Raw genomic sequence first — 24507 nt, 5'->3', positions numbered from 1 at the left:
CTTACTAAAGTTGACATTTTGCTTTGACATACCTGAGAATACTATTTTTTTTTTAAAGATTTTTATTTTTTTCCTTTTTCTCCCCAAAGCCCCCCAGTATATAGTTGTATGTTCTTCGTTGTGGGTCGTTCTAGTTGTGGCATGTGGGACTCTGCCTCAGCATGGTTTGATGAGTGGTGCCATGTCTGCGCCCAGGATTCAAACCAATGAAATACTGGGCTGCCTGCAGCAGAGCACACGAACTTAACCACTCGGCCATGGGGCCAGCCCCTGAGAATGCTATTTTTAATGCAACTTAAAATTACATTGTGATTGAAAAATTCAACTTCTTGGATTTGACTTTTTATTCTGGTATGTTTACTATGCTATAAATGAAACCTATGATTTAACCAAAAATGGGCCTCTTTGTGGGTATAAATATGTTATAACTTCCTGTATTTAGTAAGATTTTCAGGTAGGGCAAGTTTCTTCCCATTGGGGCTTATGCTGTAACATTCAAAATTTTTTGTGTGGCTTTTCTTTCGCATCTAGAACCTGTTTTGGAGATACCTACTTGCAATTAGTGGTGTGATCTGTAGTCAGGAAGACTTATTTTGGGGAGGTGTTTAGCTCTCAATCATAGAGATAGAACTGTAAACTTAGCATCAGTAATAGGATACATTAGTGAACTGAGCTGACACTTTAAATTAAGCAGACTTAAAAGTATAACTCTGATAAACAAGGGCCTCTTTTTGTCCTAATTAATGAGTGTTCATCCTCCCTTACATTGTTGGTACATGAAGATAGATTGCCATAGAAAGTAAAGCACTCATCCTTCACTGCTTTGTTTAGGGTCAAAGTAATTCACATGTAAGTAATATTTAAAGATTAACTAATTTTCTAAAAAAGAGCAATGTGGGTGGATTTTTTGGCTTGTGTTTACTACTATTAGCCCAGTAGTTATCAAGACTGGGCTAGACTGTATGCTTGCTCTGTGAATGGGGAATGGTCTTAATGTATATTTTCATAATTTTAAAACAGTACTTTTAAAAAAAAAAACTCTCCCTTACCCAATGTTTCTGCGGCCCTTCTTCCTCCATTTCCTTTCCAGACTTTTATTATCTCCACCCTCCTGATTTTTATCTCAAACTCTTGACTTGACTTCTGAGCTCCAAACCTGTGTATAGAACTGTTTACTGTTCACCTACACTTGAAATTTCTTGTAATCATCCCCACTTTTTTTGGGAGAATTTCCAGAACTGAAGTTCTCCCCTGTCATCTGCTTTTCCATTTTTACCCATCTGAGTAAATATCACCCCCATTTACTTGCTTTTACAAGTCACCCATGACCCATGTTTTTCCCTTAACACATTTTGGAGTCTCTCCTCAAGTTCTATTTATTTTATCTCCAAATATATCTGTTGTCAAAAGTGTTATTTCTTATCTTAAACAGCCTATCTGTAGTCCAAAATAACTGAAGTAATTAATCCCTTACCTGGTCTTTTTTCCTCTCACCTATGTTTCCTTCATTTTTCATAGAATAGCCAGAGTAGTCATTTGGAAACATTAGTTTATGCTGGTCATATATCACATCATCCAGTGCCTTCCCATTGCACTTAGACTACACCTACAATCCTTACTGTGGTCTACAAGACCCTGTATAATCTTACCCCTACCTACCGTTTCCACATCATAGCAAATACTGTACTCCGTTTACCTTATTCTCTAGTCACAATATGTTTTTATTCATCTTTACTTCTACTCATCTTTCAGGCATACCTTTAAATGTCACTTTTACACAAAAGCCTTTTCTGTTTCTCATCTTCTACCCCCATTAGCCATCCAGTGTAAATCCAAATCATGACTTTCTGTTATAATCTCTCATTAGCACTTATACTGATGGTTTGTAATTATATATTTACTTGCATGATTGTTTCCTGCTCTTCTGTGTGTTTCATGAAGGCAAGAACTCTGTGACTGTTCATTACATATGCAGAGTGTCTGGCACATTGCCTTACACATAGTAGGTGCTCAGTAAATAATTGTTCAATAAACGAATGCTAATTGTAGTCTACACATTTGGTTTCTTTTTCTTTTTTCTGATTAAAAGTGGGTATGCTAGCCCTTTTAAGAAACATAAAAGATTAAATTCAGTGAGAAAGGTCATGGCACAATTATTTTCTACCTATTACCAGCAAGAATGATAGGTTATAATAATATCTCAAATTACCATGATTGGTGGCTTTCAAATTATAGTTTTGAGTTCCTCAATCCAAAAAGTGCTGGTTGTGCTTGAAATAAAGGAATAGGAATAAGTAGTTTGAACTATAAAATACAGATTAGCAAGCTTTACATTAAAAAATTGCAGGGAGCATTGTTGGTTACATTCTTTGAGCTTCTCTCTGGTGTTTAAGGGTAACCTAATTTGGAACTGTGTTACCAGTTTTATTGCAGGAACGTGGACTTAGAAAACGTGTTCAGATTCCAGGCTCCACAATTTATTAATGGGAAAGTCTTGGGAAAAATTCATTGACCCTCTCTTCGTCTTAGTTTCCCTTCTATAAAAGGGACATAATGAAACCTCAGTAAAAGGTGTATTGTAGAGTACAATTTTATAATGTGGGTTAAACCACATTGTAGACTGTGTTAGTGACTGTTACCATTATTGTTGTGACCACTATTATAGAATTTAAAGGTCATGAATAACCAAGTCAGAATCTTGATTTGAGAAATGTAAATTGAAGCTTTTCAGAGGAAACATATTATGCTCATTAACTATTTGAATTTTGATTAGTTTATGTTCTGAATAATCTCGGTGTGGTGTCGATTCTAGCTTAAATTAAGAAACTCACACTTACAAGGATTTCTGATTCTATTACCCTTTATTTTCAGTTAGACGTTTTTCATTTCTGTTAGAAAATGCTGGTTTAGAAAACAGACAGGAAATACATTTCCTTGTAAGAAGTATTACCTAAGTTATCTTGATACTTTTTTGAAAATGAATTTTCCAGCATTGTTTTTTCTAAAACATGTTTTATTAAAAGCTGTTCAAGGATGTAATAGTTGAAATAGTATTTGAGAATCATAATAAGTAGCATCTTATTAATAGTATTTTGTTTTTCTTGAACTCAAAATATTAGAGATAACTATAGAAACAAATTGAAACCGGGTAATTTACCAATTCTACTATACATTGATACTATTCTTTTGTGTTTAAAAATGATCAGTTAATTCTTTTTATTTGAGTCATAGAAACCATTTCAACTGACTTTAGAATAAAACTACAGACCATATATTTATCTCGTGATTTCTTCCATCAAAGCATGGAGAAGTGAATTATTGAAAAGATAAAAATAAATTTGTTTGCTTTCTGTCAGAGTTCATATCCACAGCCAGCCTTGATGTAAGACCAGAATGATTTAGACAAGTTTTCTTTGGAGATTCATAACATATGCTTGCTGGACAGAATTGAGTTATCTCTGCTCTGGAGAGTAAGTTATTGTAGCAGGAGCTGACAGAGATGAAGATAACGGAGGGAAATTCAATTACCTTTTAGTGTTTTCTTTCTAATAGGATTCTTAATGTGAAAAAGATCCTTAGATGATGCGCCTCCGTTACTTGTAAGATGTGCCTTGATACATACCTGTTTCCAGAATACCATCAACTTTCAGTTCCAGACCTTCATTAAGTATGAAATTGGCAGCTTATTGTTAAGGGTAGTTTTGATTGAAAGGTCTTATTTTCACTTGATGTCATTGACGATCTTTATAATCATTGATTACCCTCTGTGGTTTTCTTTAACAAAGTATATATTATTTTGTATGAAGTTACCATTTAATATGTTGGAGTTTTATTTTCTCCCTCTTGAATGACCTCTATGGAAGTATGTTAGAGCTTCTCAGTGCTGATATATTTATATCTCTCTGTCTAATTATCATATCCTGAAGCTTGGAAACCTTGTTTAAATGCTGTTAGAATTCTCAAGCGTCCATTTTCACTTTGCTTTTTCGTTCTTCTTGAACTTTTTGCTAGGATGATGTCTTTACTTTCTCATCAGCTTTTACTTTTCATTGTCTTGCAGCCTGGCTTCTCTTCTTTCCTTTTCATCTCCAATCCTAGAACAGATAAATTAAAAATGTTCTCTTGAATATCATTAATGATCTAATTATACTACCCAGTGGTACTTTTTCATTTCTCATCTCCCTTCATCTCTGCATCATTTGACATTGATGACCAACCCTTCTATTTTGCAGTTCTTTTTTGCTTGACTTTTTTACCTGGTGCTTTTCTGATTAGCTTTTTACTTCTCATCCTTCTCCTTATAGTTTCATCTCTGTCTCTATTTCTTATTCCTTTTACCAAAAGTGTAGGTCTTTCACAAGAATACCTCCTTGGTACTTTTAACTTTCTGTGCTGTTTTAGCAACCTCATATGTCAGCATTATCTAAAACCTCTACATAGAAGACATTAAATATTTTTAAATTTTTATATTTAATTTCCTCTATAGATAATTAACAATAAAAAATTTACAAGAAAGCACATAGTGAAAAGTCCACTTCTGACCTCTTTCAGGATGCCTTCCACCTCCTCATCCTTATGGGAAACCATTGTTAGTTTCTTGTGAATCCTTTCAGGGTTTCTTTATGCATATATATACAAATAGGAATCATATTCCTATCCCCTTTTCTTTATGCAAATGCTAACATATATATAAAGTTCTATATTTTGCTTTTTAAACTTAATACTATTTTTTGGAGATCTTTTACACTCCCATTAGCAATGTGTCTTGTTTCCTAGTAGAGTATGTTATTAAACTTTTAGACTTGTCATTCTCATAGATTATACATGGTAGTATGTAGTTTTTATTTGCATTTCTCAGTGTAGTTTTAACTTACATTTCTGTTTTTTATGGGTGAGGTTTATTATCCTTGAGCCTTTTGTATTTCCCTTTCTGAGAACATATCCTTTGCCTATTCTGTTGGGTTGTTTTTCTTTTCTTACTGATTTGTAGAAGCTCTACATAGATTAAGGAATCAACTCTCTGATATACGTTACAAATACTTTTACCAGTTTGTTAACTTAGGTATGGTGGATTTTTTTTTGTCCTGTAGAAGTTTTTCAAAAAATATCTTTATTGTTGAATTTATGAATATTTTCTTTTATGACTTCAGAATTTTGGGTTGGTAATTGGAAAGGTCTTCTACAGGCAGAGATTATAAAGGTCTTTCTCTATGTTTCTTTTAGTATTTCTACAGTTTTATTGTCTTACATTTAAATATTTTATTTATTTAGTATTTATCTTAGGATACACTGTGATATGAATCTAACTTAATTTATTTTATATGACAACCTAGTTTTCCCTATACCATTTACTACATAGTCTAAATTTTCTCCTCTGATTTTGAGATGACACTGAGATGACACTGTTATGATATATTAACTTTCTGTATGTTTGGGGGTGTATTTCTTGATGTTCTATTTTTCCTTACTAGTCTGTGTGTGATTTCATGTATTGGTCTCAAACTTGTAAATTATTGAGGTTTTGTAATGTGTTTTAATGCTAGTAGGGTTATATTTCTTCTGCTCCTTAGTGACTTTTAAAATTTTTTCAGAATTGCTATGGTTAGTCTTATTTATCTAATGTTGAGTTCAGCTTGTCTGGTTCAAAAAGCTATTTTAATTTTATTCTCTTGGGCTCTTCAGGTATGCAATCATAGCATCTACAGATATTGTTAGTTTTTCCTTCTTATTTCCAAGTTTTATTCTTATCTAATTGAATTGGCTTATTCAGTTATTATTATTGAGTAATAATAATTACTATAGGCTGCCAGATTCTGTTTGCTAGTGTTTTATTTGTTATTTTACCATTCTATTCTCTGTTACTATAAGTTCAACTTCTTTTGTTCTTGGATTTTACATATGAGTGAGATCACCAGTGTTAATGTTAAAAAATAGTAGTGGGCATCTTTTTCAAGGTTCTGACTTCAGTAGAGATGCTTTGGTGTTTCCCCTGTAATTATGATATGGTCTTTCAGCTGAAGTACATATCGTATATAATTTTAATTAAACATTAATTTAGTTTCATTTTGTTGAGTTTTTTCTTTTTATTGAAGAATTTTGTTCAATTTTGTCATCCTTAAGTGGAGCAGTAGAGTTGATAGTATGCTTTTTAAAATATTAAATATGTCAATATTATGCCAGTATGCTTTGGTCATAATTTTTTTTCTTTAATGTGCTGCCAGATTCTGTTTGCTAATGTTTTATTTGTGATTTTTGCGTTCTTTTCATAAGTTAAATTGAGTTGTGGTTCTTTTTAACTTTCCAATCAGTCTTAGAAATTTGGCAGGTTTTGCTATCAGTATTACACTTGCCTTATAGAAAGTATAAGAAAGTTTGTGTGTTTTTGTATGCTCAAGTACAGTGCTGGTAGAATTGCAGTTATCTGCTTCTTAAAGATTTGATAGAATTCCCTTTTGATGTAATTACTGTAGTATAGACCTCACTTCCAGTTTCACATTTCCCAAAATCTGCCACTTGTCTCTACCTAGGTGTCTTCCTGGCTCCTTCACTTTATCTAAGACATACATATGTTGTTTTCCCTTCTAAGTCTTTTATTAGTTTTATTAGTAGTGGCAAAATAGTACAAAGATTGGAAACGTATTCTTTATTCTAGATGGCTACAGACCTTGGTAAAAATCTGGTGGTTCTGGTACTGTTGAAGAAGGAAGATTTGGGGGAATAACTCAAAGTTTATGCCATGATCTTATTTTATTTTTTGATTTTTAAATTTCAAATTTTCATTCATGTAGTACATGATATATCACTTGATGTGAATTAATCTTGTGTTTTTCATGTAACCAACAATATTGCAATTATTACATTATTCTTGCATTGTCATTTTCACAATTTAGACTCAATTCTATATATCAAGTCAATACTGAAATGTTAGTGTATGAAAATGACTTTCAGTTAAGTGGTATCATTATGAAAGAGAAGTTTTGTCATTATCATTGGTAATGTAAATCAGCTGCCTATAATAATTTTCATGGATTGATTGATGCCATTTTAGCATTATGATAGTCCAGTGTAATGCTTATCAACTTATTACAAGTTATACCCTTTCACTTTGAGCAATCATAAATAATATAAATTCATTGATTTTTGTGCTGCTGCTTGTAGTTAATTTGCGATTAATTTGGTTACAGTTGTATAAGAATTATAAGCATATGAAATGCTTCTACATGTCTATAATCCAGATAACCCCAAATCTATTTTTAGTGGTTTGTTTAGATTATTATGGAAATAAAAAACAACAAAAAAGTGTCTTTCAAAAGTAGAATTCAAGTATATCCTAGAAGGTTAATCTGGGAAATTCTGACTTAAGAATAAGTTTCTTTTAGATCAATGGCTCTTTTTGTTTGACTATGAACTCTTTTGAGAATCTAACCTTGAGAAATTCGTACAAATATAACCATAAAATTTTACATGTAATTTTCAGAGGTTTACTGATTATGGCTTGAGAGTGTCTTATGTAAGGGTTTGTGTGGTTTGCACACATTATTTCTCTTATAGCAGTCATGTAGGGGGAATATTTAGAGGCTAACCTTCTTTCATTGTTGTTTGTCTTTGTTATAGATATTATGTTTTCAAATTCTGGATTATATTATCCTTTTCAGAGACCTTGTGAGAGTTACTTGTATCCATTAAAGATGTTTCGAAATTATTTGTGTCTATGATGGAAACAAACCCTAGGTACTGACATCTTTATAATAGGATCTGTTTCTTATTTTAATTTCAATACCTACTATAAACTTGGAACATAGGAATCTCTCAGTAAATAATTGCTAAATGAATGAAGGTATCGACCAATATAAGATAGAATATAGGATTAATGAAGGTTTTCATATCTAACTAACAAAAATTTGGGCACTGAATCTATTCATGTGAGAGCCTAGATCCTTTCAGATTAAGAAAACGTTCTGTTCATATCCTAATAGAAGTATAAAGAACAGTAATAATTTTTATGTTTCCTTATATTATTAGATTGTCACTGTTCCCCCTTTGCCCCTGCTTTATGGAGATGTGATTGACAAATAAATATTGTATGTATTTAAGGTGCACAACATGATGTTTTTATGTATGTATACATTGTGAAATGACTACCACAATCAAGCAAATTCACATATCCATCACCTCACATAGTTACTGTTTTTTTGTGTATAGCGAGAACACTTGAGAATCTACTCTTTCACGAAATTTCAAGCATGAAATACATTCTTATTAACTATTGTCACTATGCTGTACATTAGATATTCAGAACTTATAACTTAAAGTTTGTACCTTTTCATCAATATCTTCCCTTTCCCTACCCGCTAGCATCTGGTTCTAACCATTCTACTCTCGTGTTATGAGTTTGACTTCACCCTGAGCTAACATCTCTGTCAATCTTCCTCTATGTTGTATGTGGGTCGCCACCACAGCATGGCTGATGAGTGGTGTAAGTCCACACCCAGGATCCAAACCTGGGCCACTGAAGCGGAGCGTGCCAAACTTAACCACTACGCCATGGGTGGCCCCAAGTTTGACTTTTTTGTTTGGGTTTTAGATTCCACATGTAAGTGAAATCATGCAATATTTGTCTTTCTGAGTCTGGCTCATTTCACTTAGCAAAATGTCCTCCTAGTTCATCTACATTGTTGCAGATGGCAGGATTTCCTTTTTTTTTTTTTTTAAAGCTGAATAATATTCCATTTATATATATCACATTTTGTTTATCCATTCATCTGTCAGTGGATACTTAGGATCTTTCCATATCTTGGCTGTTTTGAATAATGCTGCAGTAAACATGGGAGTGCAGATAGCTCTTCGAGATAGTGATTTATTTTCTTTGGATGTAAAGAAGTGGGTTGCTGGATCATGTGGTAGTTCTATTTTTAACTTTTTGAGGAACCTCCAAACTGTTTTCCATAGTGGCTGAAGCAAAACAGTGCATAAGGGTTTCCTTTTCTCCACACCCACCCCAGCACTTGCTATCTTTTGTCTTTTTTGCTAATAGCCATTCTAACAGGTGTGAGGTGATGTCTCATGTGGTTTTGATTTGCATTTCCCTCTTGATTAGTGATTTGAGCATCTTTTCATGTACTGTTGGTCATTTCTGTATCTTCTTTTGGAAAATACCTATTCAGGTCATTTGCCCAATTATTTAATCACATTATTTTTTTCCTGTTGTGTTATATGAATTCCTTATATATTTTAGATATTAACCCCATATCAGGTATATGGTTTGCAGATGTTTTCTCCATTCTGTACATTGCCTTTTCATTTTGTTGTTTCCTTTGCTTTGTAGAAACTTTTTAGTGTGATGTAGTCCCACTTATTTGTTTTTGCTTTAGTTGCATGTGCTTTTGGTGTCAAATCCAGAATATCATTGCCAAGACCAATGCCAAAGAGCTTTTCCCCTGTGTTTTCTTCTAGGAGTTTTATGGTTTTAGGTCTTATGTGTAAGTCTTTAATCCATTTTGAGTTGTTTTTTTGTGTATGATGTAAGATAAGTGTCCAATTTTATTCTTTTGCATATGGGTATCCAGTTTGCCACTGTTTTTCTTAACTAGCATTTAATGATGTAGAAAGTCACAGAATTTAAATCTCTATGATAATTATTTGCTGGACTTATGGTGGTTGAGATTTGAACCTTATACAATGCTTAGATTTTCCAAGAGTTGAGTTACATTTTGATATGATGAGTAAAAACCCTTTAAATATCCTACAATCTACTTCTTGTTTGCTGAACAGATCTTTATTTTGTAGCTTTTATTTTATTAAAATTGAGAATTAAAAATATTTAATTACATGTGAACTGTAAAACTATTATCAAAATCAGCATTGTGTGATAGAAACATAGATTTGGAATTTATCAGAACTAGGTTTCAGTCTTGGTTCTACCACTAATTAACTATGTAGTCTTGGACAAGATGCTTAATTTCTGTGTAATATGGGCATCCTTAAAGGTCAGTAAGTCTAGCCCCAAATTTGGAGCTTATGTGTTATTTAGTCAAGCCCAAAAGATGGCTAGTAATTAGCTCTGTTAGTTAATAGAGTATCACCTATATAATAATCTTGAAATTTTCTTTCATTCACTTTTGTAGGAGATTTTTGAAACTAGATGTTAAACATAAGCTCTTTCTGTTTATTTTGCTCTTTTCTGCTGATTATATATTTCTTCCTATGTGCATGTAAAATTGGTAGAGTGCAAAGTCAGTTCGATGTATTTAAAGATTAGTTGAATAACAAATTTTTTTACACCTTTGTCCAGTTTTGTACTTTGTATTCCCATTACTCAGTTGAATTCTCTATTTTGTCTTTCATTTAGTCGCTGAAACATAGTGACAATGAATTGTGATACTGTGTTTTTTCTTAACTTTTAAAGCAAACTTGTAATTATGAGACAGTGCAAAGTATTTTTAAGTGAACCTCCCTTTTATGCTTTCCTATTTGTCGTCTTCATTCTTCTTCCTCTTTTTATTTTGGCCTTTCTTATTTTTTCCCTTATACTTTTCACTCTTATTTGACCATGTCGTCTTAAAAAGAAGTGAGAGAGGGATGGTCAAAGTTAAAGATAAGTTTTTTGAAGCTAAGAATGATACCATTCTGTTTCCCATGATGATTCTGCATTGATGATTAATGTAGCCCATTGTCTTGCCATGTTCCTTTCTTGTTGTACACTTTGCGTAATCAATTTTGTCATTTCGTGAAGAGATGGTTGATTAATAGGTCTTCAGTCATCATGGCTTAATAGCAAAGCGTTAGAATGGCAGTTCTCTTCTCAACTTTGGTATTTATTTGCATTATGTTTTTGGACATCTTTCTTAACCTCTTTATGTATATTTCTCCATCTATAGGGCAGAAACAGTGAAATGATAAGCTTGGCAATATATATATTTTTAATTGTAGCTTTTCTATCATTGTTATTTTCTTCTCCTTAGATAAAAATGATGTTGAGAAATAATCATGAAAGTGATAAAATACTAGCATCATTAACTAAATGAGTATTCTACTCCTTTTAAATGTCCAAATCACTATAGTTTAAGCACCTGTCAATGAGACCACATGATTACTATGGCGCAGTTTAACATAGCTTTGACTTTCTAGTCAGATAACCTTGTGCAATAATCTTGGCTCTGTCATTTAGCAGCTATTGAGCTAAGACACCATTGCCTCATCTTAAAATCAGGATATTAATGGTATTTACCTATAGTAATTTTGTGAAGAGTAAATGGGATTTGTTAAATGTAAAGTGCCTGTTACTGTAATTCCATATTAAGAGTTCAGTAATGGAGCTATACGTGTTACTATAAAAGGGAGAGCATTTTTCCATTCTAAGTACTCTCTGGGAACATCCCAGGAATGCTTACATGTCCTGTAGTTCATCTGGGAGTCTTACCTCTACCACAGGGCCTTGATCCAGGCTACTGCTGTGTCAGAACTCTGGAGGCTATGTCTTACTATTATATAAGCGGCTTTTCCAGGAAGTAGCTGTTTTTTCATTAGCCCATTATCCAAAGCATGGACATAGACTTTTCTCATTTGTGAGCCTGGAACTGATAGAAGGGCATCACAATCCAGGGACGGAAAATAAAAGTCAGTATTGGATATTACATCTTTTAGAATTCATAGGCCATGCTCCTGTATAGGAAGTTTCTCTTGACCCTTCCTTGACATCTTTTTCTTTACCCCTTGTGCCTTTGCCATGTTGCAGAGGTTGCTTCAGCTCTCCCACGTTGAGAGCTCCTTGGACCACATTTTTTCTTCTTATAGTCCATGCCCACCTGCCTCAGGTTGATTGGCAATGGGACCATCAAATTACTTAAAGTAAATTCTTCGCCCAATTTGCCATATGTATTCTAGTATCTGTTCCACACCTGACCTATGCAATCATACTATTTCTCAGTATATTTCCAAAGTCTGGTGTATTCATTCTGGAATACACTATTTTTAGAGATTCTTCCAGGATGTGTTTTGACTTGTCTCAGTTTATATTTTAGCTTCTTGGTAATGGCCAGATTTAAAAGCTGGGCTCACAACGTTGTCTTCTCTAAGTCTTCTGCTGGTAACTTTTGAATAGACCATATACATACTTATACAAGGCACATGTATACACATACATATAAAAATCATAATTTTCAGAGTTATTTGTGAAACTTAAAGGAGCTATCATTTTTGGGGCAAAGGAAAGCTACTTTAAAATGAGGTGATGTTTCTGCCTTTGAAAATTGTAAGTGATGCTTATTTAACCTCAAATGACAGAGCTATATTGCTGGGCACTCTATGAAAAGTGGGAAGCTAGAAAAAAACAAAGGAACTATATAGCATAGTTAAAATTGAACTTATATCTATGAGCAGTGCTGATCCAATTATATCCAAATTGAAAAATATTTTTTTCTTCATTGTCTTCTCAGTATATTCTAATAATATAAAGTACATTCTTGATAGGAAACTGGACCTCTTAATGCTATTGAAAAATTTCTTCCTGAAAATCTCTTTCTGAAAAAATTCAGAAAAGCTCTGAATATATTCTTCATAGATATATCAAGCCTCTGTTTAAGCTTTCAATTTATGAAATGTCTTGGTTATCTTAACAATTGACCAAATCATGTGTTAGTAAAAAAACCTGCCTTTTCTTAGTGAATTTTAAAATAAAGGCAGGTAAGAAACTAAGCTAATTTAAAGTCTTCGTAGCGTATTTTATACAACACTTATCTCTTAGCATTCGCTCATATGAAATTAGAATATTGGCTTTGTTATTTATGATTTATTAGTACAAAGTAAAATCCAAATATAAGATCAAATATTTTATAGTAGAAAGCAGGATAGCAGTACTTGAGTTGGTAAAAATAGTTTCCTTCTGTTTCTCTGTTATACTAGTACTGCTTAAATGTCATCTGTTGACCAAACTGCTTGTTACTAGTCCACGAAGAGTTAAGTACAGAAATTGAATAAGTATTTAGAAACGTTTATAGCTTGAAAGTCTGGCACTGTCAGATTATTTCAAAAAAGCATCAGTTTTTAATGTATTTTAAAGAGTAGCAACAAAAACTGATTCTTTGTTATAGTTTGAGAAGCAGTACCTAAAAGCCAGTTGATATTCAGATGTGTTATTTTGACTTCGTCCACGTTAGCAGTACTTTTGAATAAGAAAGAAGTTATAGCAATATAACAAAATTCAGCTAAGCAAAATAAATATAGTTTGTTTATATGTTAAATGATTTATATAAACCTTTGAGGACTAATTGTCTTTGTGAAGGAAATGGGTAAAATTACATTAGCTATCCAAGGAAAATATAAGCAAGTATATATCAGAGTATTTAAAAAGAGAAGTCTTTGGTAATTAACACATCTTATCCTGTTATTCCTATCCTTGCTTTTTAAAAAGCTATGTGTTTGAGCTTCTTCTCTTATTTTTTTTTTCCTCTTTATTGTGCTATCATTTATTTTTTCTATCTTAAGTGAGCCCTTTGTTCTTGGTGAACAGTTACTTAGCCTTTGATTCCACTGTGAAACTCTTCCTGGGTCTGAATACGGATGGTCTTGGACTTAAGATGGGTCAACTTACAGTTTTTTGACTTTATGATGGAACGATATTTTGACTTTATGATGGTGCAAAAGCTATATGTATTCACCAGAAACCGTACTTAGAATTTTGAATTTTGATCATTTCCTGAGCTAGCAATATGTGGTTCATAAATAGAATTACTTGGGTTTAACTCTATCCGTTGTTTAATTTTCATGTTACTTTTATTGATCACAGGTACTAACCACATTTTACTTTATTTACCAAACTGACATCGCTGTGTGCAGGCATTGTTGAACAACTCAGCTTGTCTTTTTAGAAGATGTTTTGGTATTTACCTAAGAATTTTGTGATTTTTATTGGTAATAAATAATTCTAATGAAGTAATGAAATAATGTAAACAATACTATGTGTGGGTTTGACAAACAAGTGGAAACTATAGCCCTCTTCTTCGTGTTGTCTTGCTTTTACAGATACCATGTATAAGCATTTTTAAACAAGTTTTTTATTATCAAAGTCTAAAATAAAAAATTAGAACTTATATTAATCTTCAAATTATTGTAAAATACTGTTTGAGGACTGCCGTTTATAGAGATAAGAACCCAACACATTGTATCCAGTCCATTAAAATAATAAGAAATGGAAGAGATACTTTGATAAGTGTTCTGCCTGTTTTAACCTTGAATGCTGTTATCAGGGGGATGATACTATATCTGTTTCATTGGCTTAGGCTTTTTCGTGCTGAGAGAAATCAATACTTTGAGGCGTTGGATGACAGAGGAATCACTTCAGAATTAAAGGTGGCTGTCACACATTGTCATTGGTTGACTTTTGTTTGCTGTTGAGGTTTTTAAGCTTTCATTTTTCTAAGTCTTTTTCAGGAGGCTTTGTAAGATTTCTGTGGATAATTTGTGTTTTGATTAGACTTTAAATCTTAGTTAAGCGATCAAGTGTAAAGACTTCCAAAAGTGAAATATTGAAGAGCTCCTTAATTTGTTGTCCCTTAGGTGATTTCACTTTTAAATGGTTTCCAGTGAGACAAGTAATTTATAGTGTAAGTGATTTTGAGACAAATTGGGACGTAAGGTACTACACTTAAGTGTTTACCAGAAGGTATATTTAGTTAACTAAAAATATAATACGGTGTTTGTAGGCATGAAAAACAAAGAAGGTAGAACTTTATATCCTGACATGGAAATGATGTTTAGTTTGATTCCATTTATACAGGAATTGCATCTTACTGTTAACAGTTACTACCCCTGTAGAAAACAGCTGGCCAAACAGGGGGAAGGTGGAAGAGAGAACTCTCTTTTTATTTCGTATAAATCATTACTTTTTGATTTGTTTTTGAAAGCAAGTGTATGTTTCTTTTAAAAAAGTTTAAAACACAAAACTTGTAAAACCAATACATTTCAGTTGCTTAATTAACATTAAATATTACTAAATTAGGAGAAAGGCTTATATAATATTTTTAAGATTTTAGCCTTGAAATTTTTAATTGGAATTTACTTGTTTTATAATCTGTTAGTCATCAAACATACTGAAACTTAACTCTAGAAACAATGTGTATTTAACATTATTAATTTACCTCTTCTTGATACTGAAAGGCAGTCGTTCTGAGAAGGCTTTTATATACGCCTATCCAATCACACCCCTTTTTTGCTTTATTATACTGTTCTGATTTTATGAAATGACTTATTTGCTTTTGTTTTTTCTTTCAATATTTAAATATGTTTCTTTTAGTATTATAATTTCTTTACCAGTTTTTGAACTTTAAGTGGAATCATGAAGACTGTCTTTTGACTTAGCATTTTTAGTTCAGCATTATGTTCATGAAATTCAGTCAGTTTGTTACATTTTCATATTTCATTTTCAATGCTGTGTAGTATACCATTACATGAGTAGACCATTAGTTTTTCATAATCTCTTCTACTGTTGATCAGCAATTAGGTTGTTTCCAGTTTTTAACTATTATAAACAGTGCTGTTTTGACCATTTTACAAGTCTTTTGGTGCACATACTCATGCATTTCTGTAGGATGGAGTTACTTGACTGTAGTGTTCATGGTTTCCATTTTAATAGATATTGCCACAGTGTCTTGCAAAAATGTGTACCACTACCAACATCAGTATATAGCTGTTCGCATCACTCTATGTTCTCATCAACAGTTGATCAGTGCTTTTTATTTTAGTATTCTGGTAATTGTGTAGTGGTACCTTGTGTGTTTATTTTGGATTTTATTTACAGATGAAGCTGTTCATTTTTTCTCCTGCTTGTTATATTTCATTTATTTTGTACTTTTGTGAAGCACTTGTTTGTCTTCTCGTATCCAGTTTCTTACTGGTTCTCTGTCTTTTCCTCATTGATCGCAGAGAATTCTTTTGTGATTTATTGTGGTCAGTTCCTCCCTACATACGTACATCCAACCCCAGGCAACTGCTTTTTTGGTTTCTGTTGTTATAGATAGTTTTACGTGTTATACAATTTCATATAAATGTGGAATTATGTAGTAGATACACTAATGTCTGGATTCTTTTGGTCAGCATACAGTGTTTGATATTCATCCACAATCTTGTGTGTATCATTCATTTCTTTTTATTGCTGAGTTGTATTACTTTGTGCGTTCATCTACAGCTGGATATTGTGTCATTTCCCTGTGTTTGGCTCTTATGATTCAAAACACTATGGGTATTTTCATATGTATATTTTTGTGGAAATCTGTTCTTAGTCGTTTTGAGGAAATACTTAGGAGTGGAATTTCTTGGTGCTGTTGTAAGCATATGTTAAAGCTTTCAAGAAACCACCAGTTTTCTAAAGTAGTTGTAGATTTTGTACTCCAACCAGCTAGGTAGGTATGAGACTTCCATTTGCTCCACATTTTTGCCAATATTGGGTATTGTCACTATTTAATTTCAACCATTCTAGTGAATACATAGTGATAGCTTATTGTGATTTTTATTTCAATTTCTCTAGTGACTAAACATCTTCTCATGTACTTATTAGTCATTTATATATCTTTTGGAAAGTGTCTGTTCAAATCCTTTGCCCATTATTTTAAATTTGTTTGTCTTATTGAGTTGTCAGAGTTCTTTATATATCCTGTAAGGAGATCATTTGTCGGTTATATGTATGGTGAATGTTTTTTCCCAATTTTTCTCTTTCCTTTTATTTTCTAAATGGTACCTTTTAAAGAGAAGATTCTATAAATTTGATGAAGTGTAATTTATCGACTTTTTTATGGTTATAATATTCTTTTATGGTTCCTTTTAGGGTTTCCAGTCTAAGAATTCCGGTGTAAGAATTCTCTGCCTATCCTGAGGTCATCAGATTTTCTGCTATGTTTTCTTCTAGGAGTGTTAAAGTTTTAACTTTTACATACAGGTCTTTGATTCATTTTGAATTAAAATTTTGTGTTTGGTATGAGGCAAAGGCAAATTTTTTTCTTTTTTCTTTTTCCTGTAGGTGGCCAGATGTTTTGGCACCAGTTTTTGAAAAGATATTCTTTCTTCATTTAATAATCTAACTCTCTTGATTTCTAATTTTGTAGTATGCTTCAAAGAGTGTAAAATCTTGCAATTTTGTTTTTTGTAAAATTGTTTTGCTATTATTGTTTTCTTTTTTCTTCATTTGCATTTAAGAATCAGCTCATCAATATCCATAAGAAAACCTGCTAAATTATTAAGCAAGCTTAAATTAATTTAAAAATTATGCAAAAAAATTAAGAAAACCTGCTAAATTTATAGTTAAATTTAAAAATTAAATTTTTAATTTGTGTTGAAGCTATAAAATCAATTTGAGGAGAGTAGATACTTTAACAATACTGAGTTTTTAAAATCAATAAACATCGTGTATTTCTTCACTTATTTAGTCTTATTTTCTCTTAGCACTATATTGTAATTCTCATTGTATAGATTTGTATATTTTTAAATATATTGCTAAGTATTTCATGTTTTTAATGCTATTGTAAATGGTATTATTTCTTTGTTTTCATTTTCCAGTTGTTCATTGCCAGTATATAGAAATAGATTTAATGTTTAGTATATTGACCTTGTATCTAAGAAGCTTGTTAAACTTACTTATAAATTCTATTGTTTTTTTTCTAGAACCCTTAGGATTGTTACATACATAAACATATCTACAAATGAAGACTGTGTTACTCCTTCCTTTCCAAACTGTATTTTTATTTCTTCTTTTTTGCCTCATTGTACTGGTTAGGACTTCTCTTACAGTATTGAATGGAAGTCATCAGAAAGGACGTACTTATTTTATCCCCAATTTTAGTTGAATGTTTTTCACAGATACCCTTCCTAAGGTTTAGGAAGTCTCTTTGTATTCCTAATTTATAGAGTTGTGGTTTTTTCTTTCTTTTCTTTTTTTTTTTTTTTTAATCATGAAAGGGTTTTGGATGTTGTAAAATGCTTTTTTAAAAAAGAAAATCTTTTGAGGAGATATGTTTTTCTCCTTTTTTTCTGTTATATGGTAAATTATATTGCTTGATATTCAAATATTAAATCAGCTTTGCATTCCATGGATAAATTTCATTGCATGATGATGTATATAATCCATTTGATGTATAGCTGAGTGCTAGTAATGCTAGTTAAGGATTTTTGTGTTTATTTGCACAAATTATAGTAGTTTTTAGTTTTCTATTGCTGTAATGTAAAATTAGGTGCAATGTATTCCTTAGCCTTTGTCATCTGAAAGAATTTAAGATTTGTGTTATTTCTTCCTTAAGTATTTAATATTTTCTAATTTAACATTTAAAGCTATAAATTTTCCTCTAAATGCTGATCTAGCTGATTCCCACAAATTTTTCTAATTTTCCTTGTGATTTCATCTTTGATCCATAAGTTATTTAGAGATGAAGTGTTTTGAAACTTTTCTGATACTATTTTTTTTCACTCTATATTCAGCCAAAGAATCAAAAAGACTTCTAGATTTCTATATTTCTTTTTCTGTATAACTTCTTCTCTAGTAGTTTGTTCTGTAGATTTCTATCTTACCTTCTCAATAGACATCTTTAAACTTGTTTCACATGTAAAAGTCATAGGAGAAATATATTTCCTGGTCCTTGAATATGTCTTGAGGATATTTGAGGAATAATATATAATCTGAGTGTATCTGACATATAGGATGCATAGGCAAGCATGTTGAAAGATAATATACCACATTACTGAATTATAGAAGGCCATTTGGTCTAGCTAGTAAAATGTGGTCCTAATTGTTCAATATTTTAGACAGTCATGTAACTTTTTTGAGGTTCGGGTATATAAAAATATCTGTGCTCTACCAAAATAAATTCTTCTAGAGATAATTCTGGAACTGTTCAAAAGGGGACAATTAGAAGATTATTTCAAGAGCTTAACTGGGAACTGATAAAGGTCTGTATCAGGGCAGTGGTAATAGTGATTAAGAAGTTTTGCTTAAGTGAAATGACGTGATATGAAATGAGGGAAACTGAGAAGTCACAGATGACAGAAACAGAAAATCTTGCCCTTTCGAGTGTAATAGCATGTCTGGGATAAAGATGGTAGGTTCAGTTTTGTACATTTTTCATTTTAGATGCTTATTGGTTTATTAGAGTTTATCCTACTGTTAGAAATGTGAACTCACAGTTTAGGAAAACAGTTGAGTCAGATATGAAAAATTTGAAAGCTAGACTTAAATTGATAATAGTAGATGATGTGGGAGTGGATGATATTGCCAAAGGACATTTGACAAAGCCTTGGGAAAATGTGAGCATTTCATAATGGGGAATAGTAAAGGGGAAAGTTTGACCACAAACAACGGTGATCAGAGTGATGACAGGAGGATACTAGAGGAATCTGCTTAATTTTATGTTCACTCCTCTCTGAGCTTTCTTGCAAAGAACAAATACTGTAGTTAGGTAGAGGCGTAGCATCTGGAAGGAAAGACTAAATGCGATACTGTTTTTATTTCTTCACTTATGTTTAAAAAGACAGAGTAGTCACTTGAATTATAAATGGCCAGACTGAATTATTTCTCTCTTCAGTTGTTATTTTATGTTTTCCCTGCAAGTAAGTGAATTTCTTTTAAGAACTAGATTTATCTTATGTTTAATATGCTAATTCTAGAGTAATAAATCTTAGATTTCTTTAGCAATAATAAAATACATTTCAATCGTTAGTTTCCAAGATGCTTATTTCTTTTCCTTTTAGATTCGCATATTTTTGTGGTCATTGTTGTGATGTCATATTACCCAGTATGTGGTGCTTAAAATAGGAAAACAGAAAAGTTGATGTAAAGTAAAATTGAATGAAAGTATTAGACCTGGTCCTTGATTTTATTGATAGATACATTTTGGTAGAGTCTCTTGTGGTACTTCCACTCAACCTTCAAACACAAGCACACATACTTATAAATATATTCCCCGCCAATTAAGTAACATATACTTGATCTTGAAGCAAATATTCCTCATCTGTACTTGACTTTGAATGATGTCACATGTAGAGTATATTATTGGTTTTTAATAGGAACGTGTTCAAATTACATTTTAAAGATATTTTAAAAAATAGATACAAGTTCATTACATCTTTACAAAGCATTCTTGTTTGGTTTCCTTTTATCATGTTTTAATGTCAGATGTGACTCTAATGTTCCACAATGAGACAGAGATTGATAATCGAGAAAGAATAGCCTTTTAATGTGATTTATATCTATAGATTTTATGTCAGATATGAAAAGTTGCTGTTTAAATTGTAAAGGAAGATCCATTAAAGAACACTTTAAAGCATTTTACTATTTAGCTTACCTTGGACTCTTCTTTTTAGAATTATGCCTTTTCAAACAAACTTTGAGATCTTACCAAATGTTATTAAAATATAATTTGATCAAATTAAATTATTTTAATAATAAAAGAAATTATAGGTTATTCAATAATTTTTTTGGTACTTTTAGTACTGTTTAATATGAAGGTATATGGTGTTTGGGGGGAATATAGAAGCTAATGATTTTCTAATTTCCATCAATAATTTTAAGTTTTTCTTATCAAATGAGGTTATCAAGGGCAGATTATGGATAGAGTAGGGAATGTTGAGGGTATAAAAATTCCACAAGTGTCTCCCATTTTATCCTGTTGATTTCAGTGTATAGTTGGGTTAGATATAAAGTAATGCTTCCTAGTTGTTGATTGAATCTCTGAGAATAGCACATAGCAGATGACATTTTTGTTACAATGGAATAATTCCCTAGTTATCTTCACTTAAACTACTGCTCCTGCAAATATTTCTTACTCATATTTTCTTTTACTTGCTCAAATCATATTTTTGGCAAACTAAACTATCCTGTGGTTTGTTTGGCTTCGTCTTTTTTGTTTTTTAATATGGTATATGACATTTGCCTTTAATTTCTTATAAATGGATATAATTTCCAACATGATTTACTTTCTCCACATCAATGCTTAGATAAAACAACTAGTTCGCCTTTACCAGTGTACAAAAAGTAACCTCTCACAGGTTGTGTGTGGCTTCCTAAGTGTCCAATCTTAGCGCTAATAGAATCCTCTCACTTTGCAGATAAAGACAGTTAGCCCTTAAGAGTAAAGTGAGTTAGTTGCCCAAGACTGCCGGGAAATACTACCAAGGTCGATATTTTAATCTGGTTTTGTTTTGCTTCCCAATCTTATGTTTATTCATATACATATACAATACACATTCATATATATATACTATGATTCTTAGTAGCTTTTTTCAGTCCATATCTGCATTCCAGAATTTCTTCCATCTATTACTTTTTCTACTTGTATTCTGTATTTGGGTCAAACTGTATTGCTTCTCCCCTCCCTGAAATTGACCTGTGTTTTTCTGCCTTGCCTTTGCTTTAAGGTTCTCTTTATTTCCACCCAACAATAAGTTATCTTCTCAAATTCTTTCATTTTTTGTCTTCATTCGTAGCATCTTGTATATTCTTCTTACTACTTCTGTAAACCTTTTTACTAAAAATCACTTATAGCTTCAGTGATTTACTGTCAGTGATATACTTTTATTACCACTTCCCTCCCTCCAATCTAGAAGGAATGGGGATTCTGTAGGGCAAAAGCTATCAAGATAATTAAACCTTTGATCCCTATAGCCTAGTGTTTTGCACAGCCTAAGAAATATTTGATTCCTTATACATGTACATAAACACTTTATCAATTGGGTTGCTTTTGGTGTTAGGAACAGAAAACCCGGTTGATACAGGAGGGCAGTGAATGAATGGGAACTTACAGATTCTCATAAAATGTCTAAAAATAAATCTCACAGAAAGTCTAAACATACCGTGGTCTTTGATTGATCCAGTAGTTCATGATTCTATTTGAAATAAGCTCTATATTTCTATAATTCTCATAGGTCTACTTCCTTTAGGTTTTGACTTCCTTCTCAGGCTAGCTTCCCTCATGGTAGAGAGAGAGCTTTCCATACTCCTGGAATTATGTACTTCCTCTTTTAAATCCTAAATGGAAGGATGGAACTATCCAACAAAAATCCCGACCTTTCCTCTTAGTGTAGTGCATCAGTTAGATTATGACCTTCCCTGAGCCAGTTTTTCCATGTGGGTGTGATTATTACACCCATTGGTTTAGGACAATTAGGACCATCTCTTGTTGCTGGCGCAGTGCTGGGGGTAGTGTGTGGCAGTCGTCTATCTAAACTGGTATACAGTAGGAAGGGCAGGCAATCACAATGTGTATCAATACATAAACTAGTAATATTGCTACAATATCAAATTTTTGTTACTTATCGTAGGTTGTGTATACATGTGTATGAATATGTGAGCTTGCATTTGGAGGTTAAGGGGAGGAGCCCAATAGACCCTGTGAATAGAATTAAAGATCAAGTTTACATTAATCTCTGTTTTCCTATTTTAAGCAATTAATTAACTAGGTAGCATAACATCATAAACATGGCACCACACATATCTGAATTCCAAAAGAAAAGAAATAAACATCTTGGAAACGAGTGATTGTGTTGTATCTGATTATTGCTGAAGAATCCTAGAATTTTTTGGTAAAATTGATAATATCTAAGGCAGTACTTTTCAAACTTCAACATATTAGTCACCTGGGGATCTTCTTAAAATCCAGATTCTGATTTAGTAGGTGTGGAGTGAGTGAGACCTATAATTCTACACTTTTACTAAGTTGCTACATGATTCCAGTACTGCTGGTCCATTTTGCATCGCTAGGGTTTAAAACACCAAACTATTTTTCTCATTTTCTGAAGGTGTTGAGAACTAGCTCAGTTTACTGTTGCAAGCCACCGTTGTCTCTTTTCTGGACTTCTGCAGTAGTCTCATAACTGGTCTCCCTCAACTTCTCTTGTCCCACTGCAATCCATTCTCTAACTGGAGCTACAGTGATCATTTTCTATGTAAATCAATCATATCACTCCCCTACTTAAAGGCTTGCAGTGGTATCCCATTGCATTAGAATAGGATCTAAACTCCCTTACCATAACTACACATTACTGAATGATTCAACCCTGCCCTCCTCTCTAAAATCATTTCATACCATTCTTTCCCTTATTTGCTTTACCTGGAGTGCTTTGCAACCACCCTTCACACTACTTGTAATGTGGGTCCCTGCATCTTCTCATGACTGGCTTCTTCTCATTATTCAGGTCTCTGCTTAAATACTACCCGCTTCTGAGTGTATCTTGTGAATGACTTCATAGAAGTAAATTCTTGGGAGATTGTTGTACTGAGACAGTGGATCACTAAATCTCAGTCAGTTAATGAGGGATATAAAAGTAACTTTAAATTTTTGTTTGGTTCAATTCATGGTAGAGATTGTTTCATGATGCATTTTAAAGTTTTTTTTCTGTATTTTTATGGTATTAATAGGTGTTTCTTTTTCCTCTCCAAGTCGCTGTGTGCCCAGTACTCTGCAGACAAACGAGAAGATGAGAAGATGTGTGATCATTTGATAAGAGCAGCTAAATATCGAGACCATGTGACAGCAACTCAACTAGTCCAGAAAATTATCAACATTCTCACAGACAAGCATGGAGCCTGGGGAAATTCTGCAGTGAGGTAAAGGGATGCCTTTAGGATTTGGCCACTGATTTTCTATAGAAGGCCTAGGTTTAGATAAATGGCCTTGGATATGATCAAGGCCAGATGAAGAACAGAGTAATTTAATTTTGTATTTTATCATCTACTATGAATTTAAAGCAAAGGGGAAGTAGAAAATCATTGTGGGAACAGGTATGGATCTTTGTGGATGTTTCAGTTCCCTCAGCTACTTCTGAAAGAATGTTTCCTCATATATTTATTCATTTTGGAGTGACTTGTTAAGGGAAATAGTTAATGTAAACTATTTTATTAGCTATACTTATATCTGAATTTATACAAATACAATATTTTATTTTAAGAAACTATTCACTAAAGACTGTTGAATTCTTAACACATATATTTGAAAACATATTATATGTTGTTTTCTTGAATTGCCTTGCAAATTTAACTATGATGATAAAAATGGTTAAATGCCTTCTTTAACATTTTATTCACTATATCTACCTCCTTTCAAGATTACCAAACTGAAAGTGGTATTTTTGATTCTAATTTCTAGAAAACAAAATAACTAAATTACCTTCTAGACCTAAGGAACTTAGACAAATTGTAAAATTTGGTGTCCTTGGAATGTTTTATGCAACAAATCTTAGAAACATGTTTTGTCTCATTTAGATAATGTTAACACAAAAGTTCAGTATTTTCCCCTTAGAAAGAGATATTTTTAAATTACTCATTTCTGGATAGCTTTTTCCAGAAGACAACAACAAAAAAAATGGAAATAGTAAATTATTTGTATATTACCTGTAAGTGTAATTGCTTTCCACTTATGTTTTAAGCAACTTATGTGTCTAGCAGACATCTAAGTCCAGTTTTAGAAATTTTCCAGTAAATAGAAAATTTTATTTTTTTTAAAGCTGAATTTTAAACTATTTGAGTTGAAAGGTACT

At 32.3% G+C, this 24507-nt stretch overlaps 1 protein-coding gene across 4 annotated transcripts in view; it reads left to right on the top strand.

Annotated features, from left to right (window-relative positions):
* Positions 1-24507, top strand: part of LRBA (LPS responsive beige-like anchor protein) — a 710247-nt gene that overhangs the window by 305298 nt on the left and 380442 nt on the right. For all 4 annotated transcript variants that reach the window (XM_046655938.1, XM_046655936.1, XM_046655939.1 and 1 more), the window contains exon 37: positions 23412-23578. In XM_046655938.1, coding sequence (XP_046511894.1) covers positions 23412-23578 — 167 coding nt within the window. The remainder of the gene's footprint in view (positions 1-23411; positions 23579-24507) is intronic.

Source organism: Equus quagga, chromosome 3 (genome assembly GCF_021613505.1).
Source record: "Equus quagga isolate Etosha38 chromosome 3, UCLA_HA_Equagga_1.0, whole genome shotgun sequence".
Classification (NCBI taxonomy): Eukaryota; Metazoa; Chordata; class Mammalia; order Perissodactyla; family Equidae; genus Equus; species Equus quagga.
The sequence above is the reverse complement of the archived record's forward strand: the minus strand, read 5'-3'. Positions and strand labels throughout refer to the sequence as shown.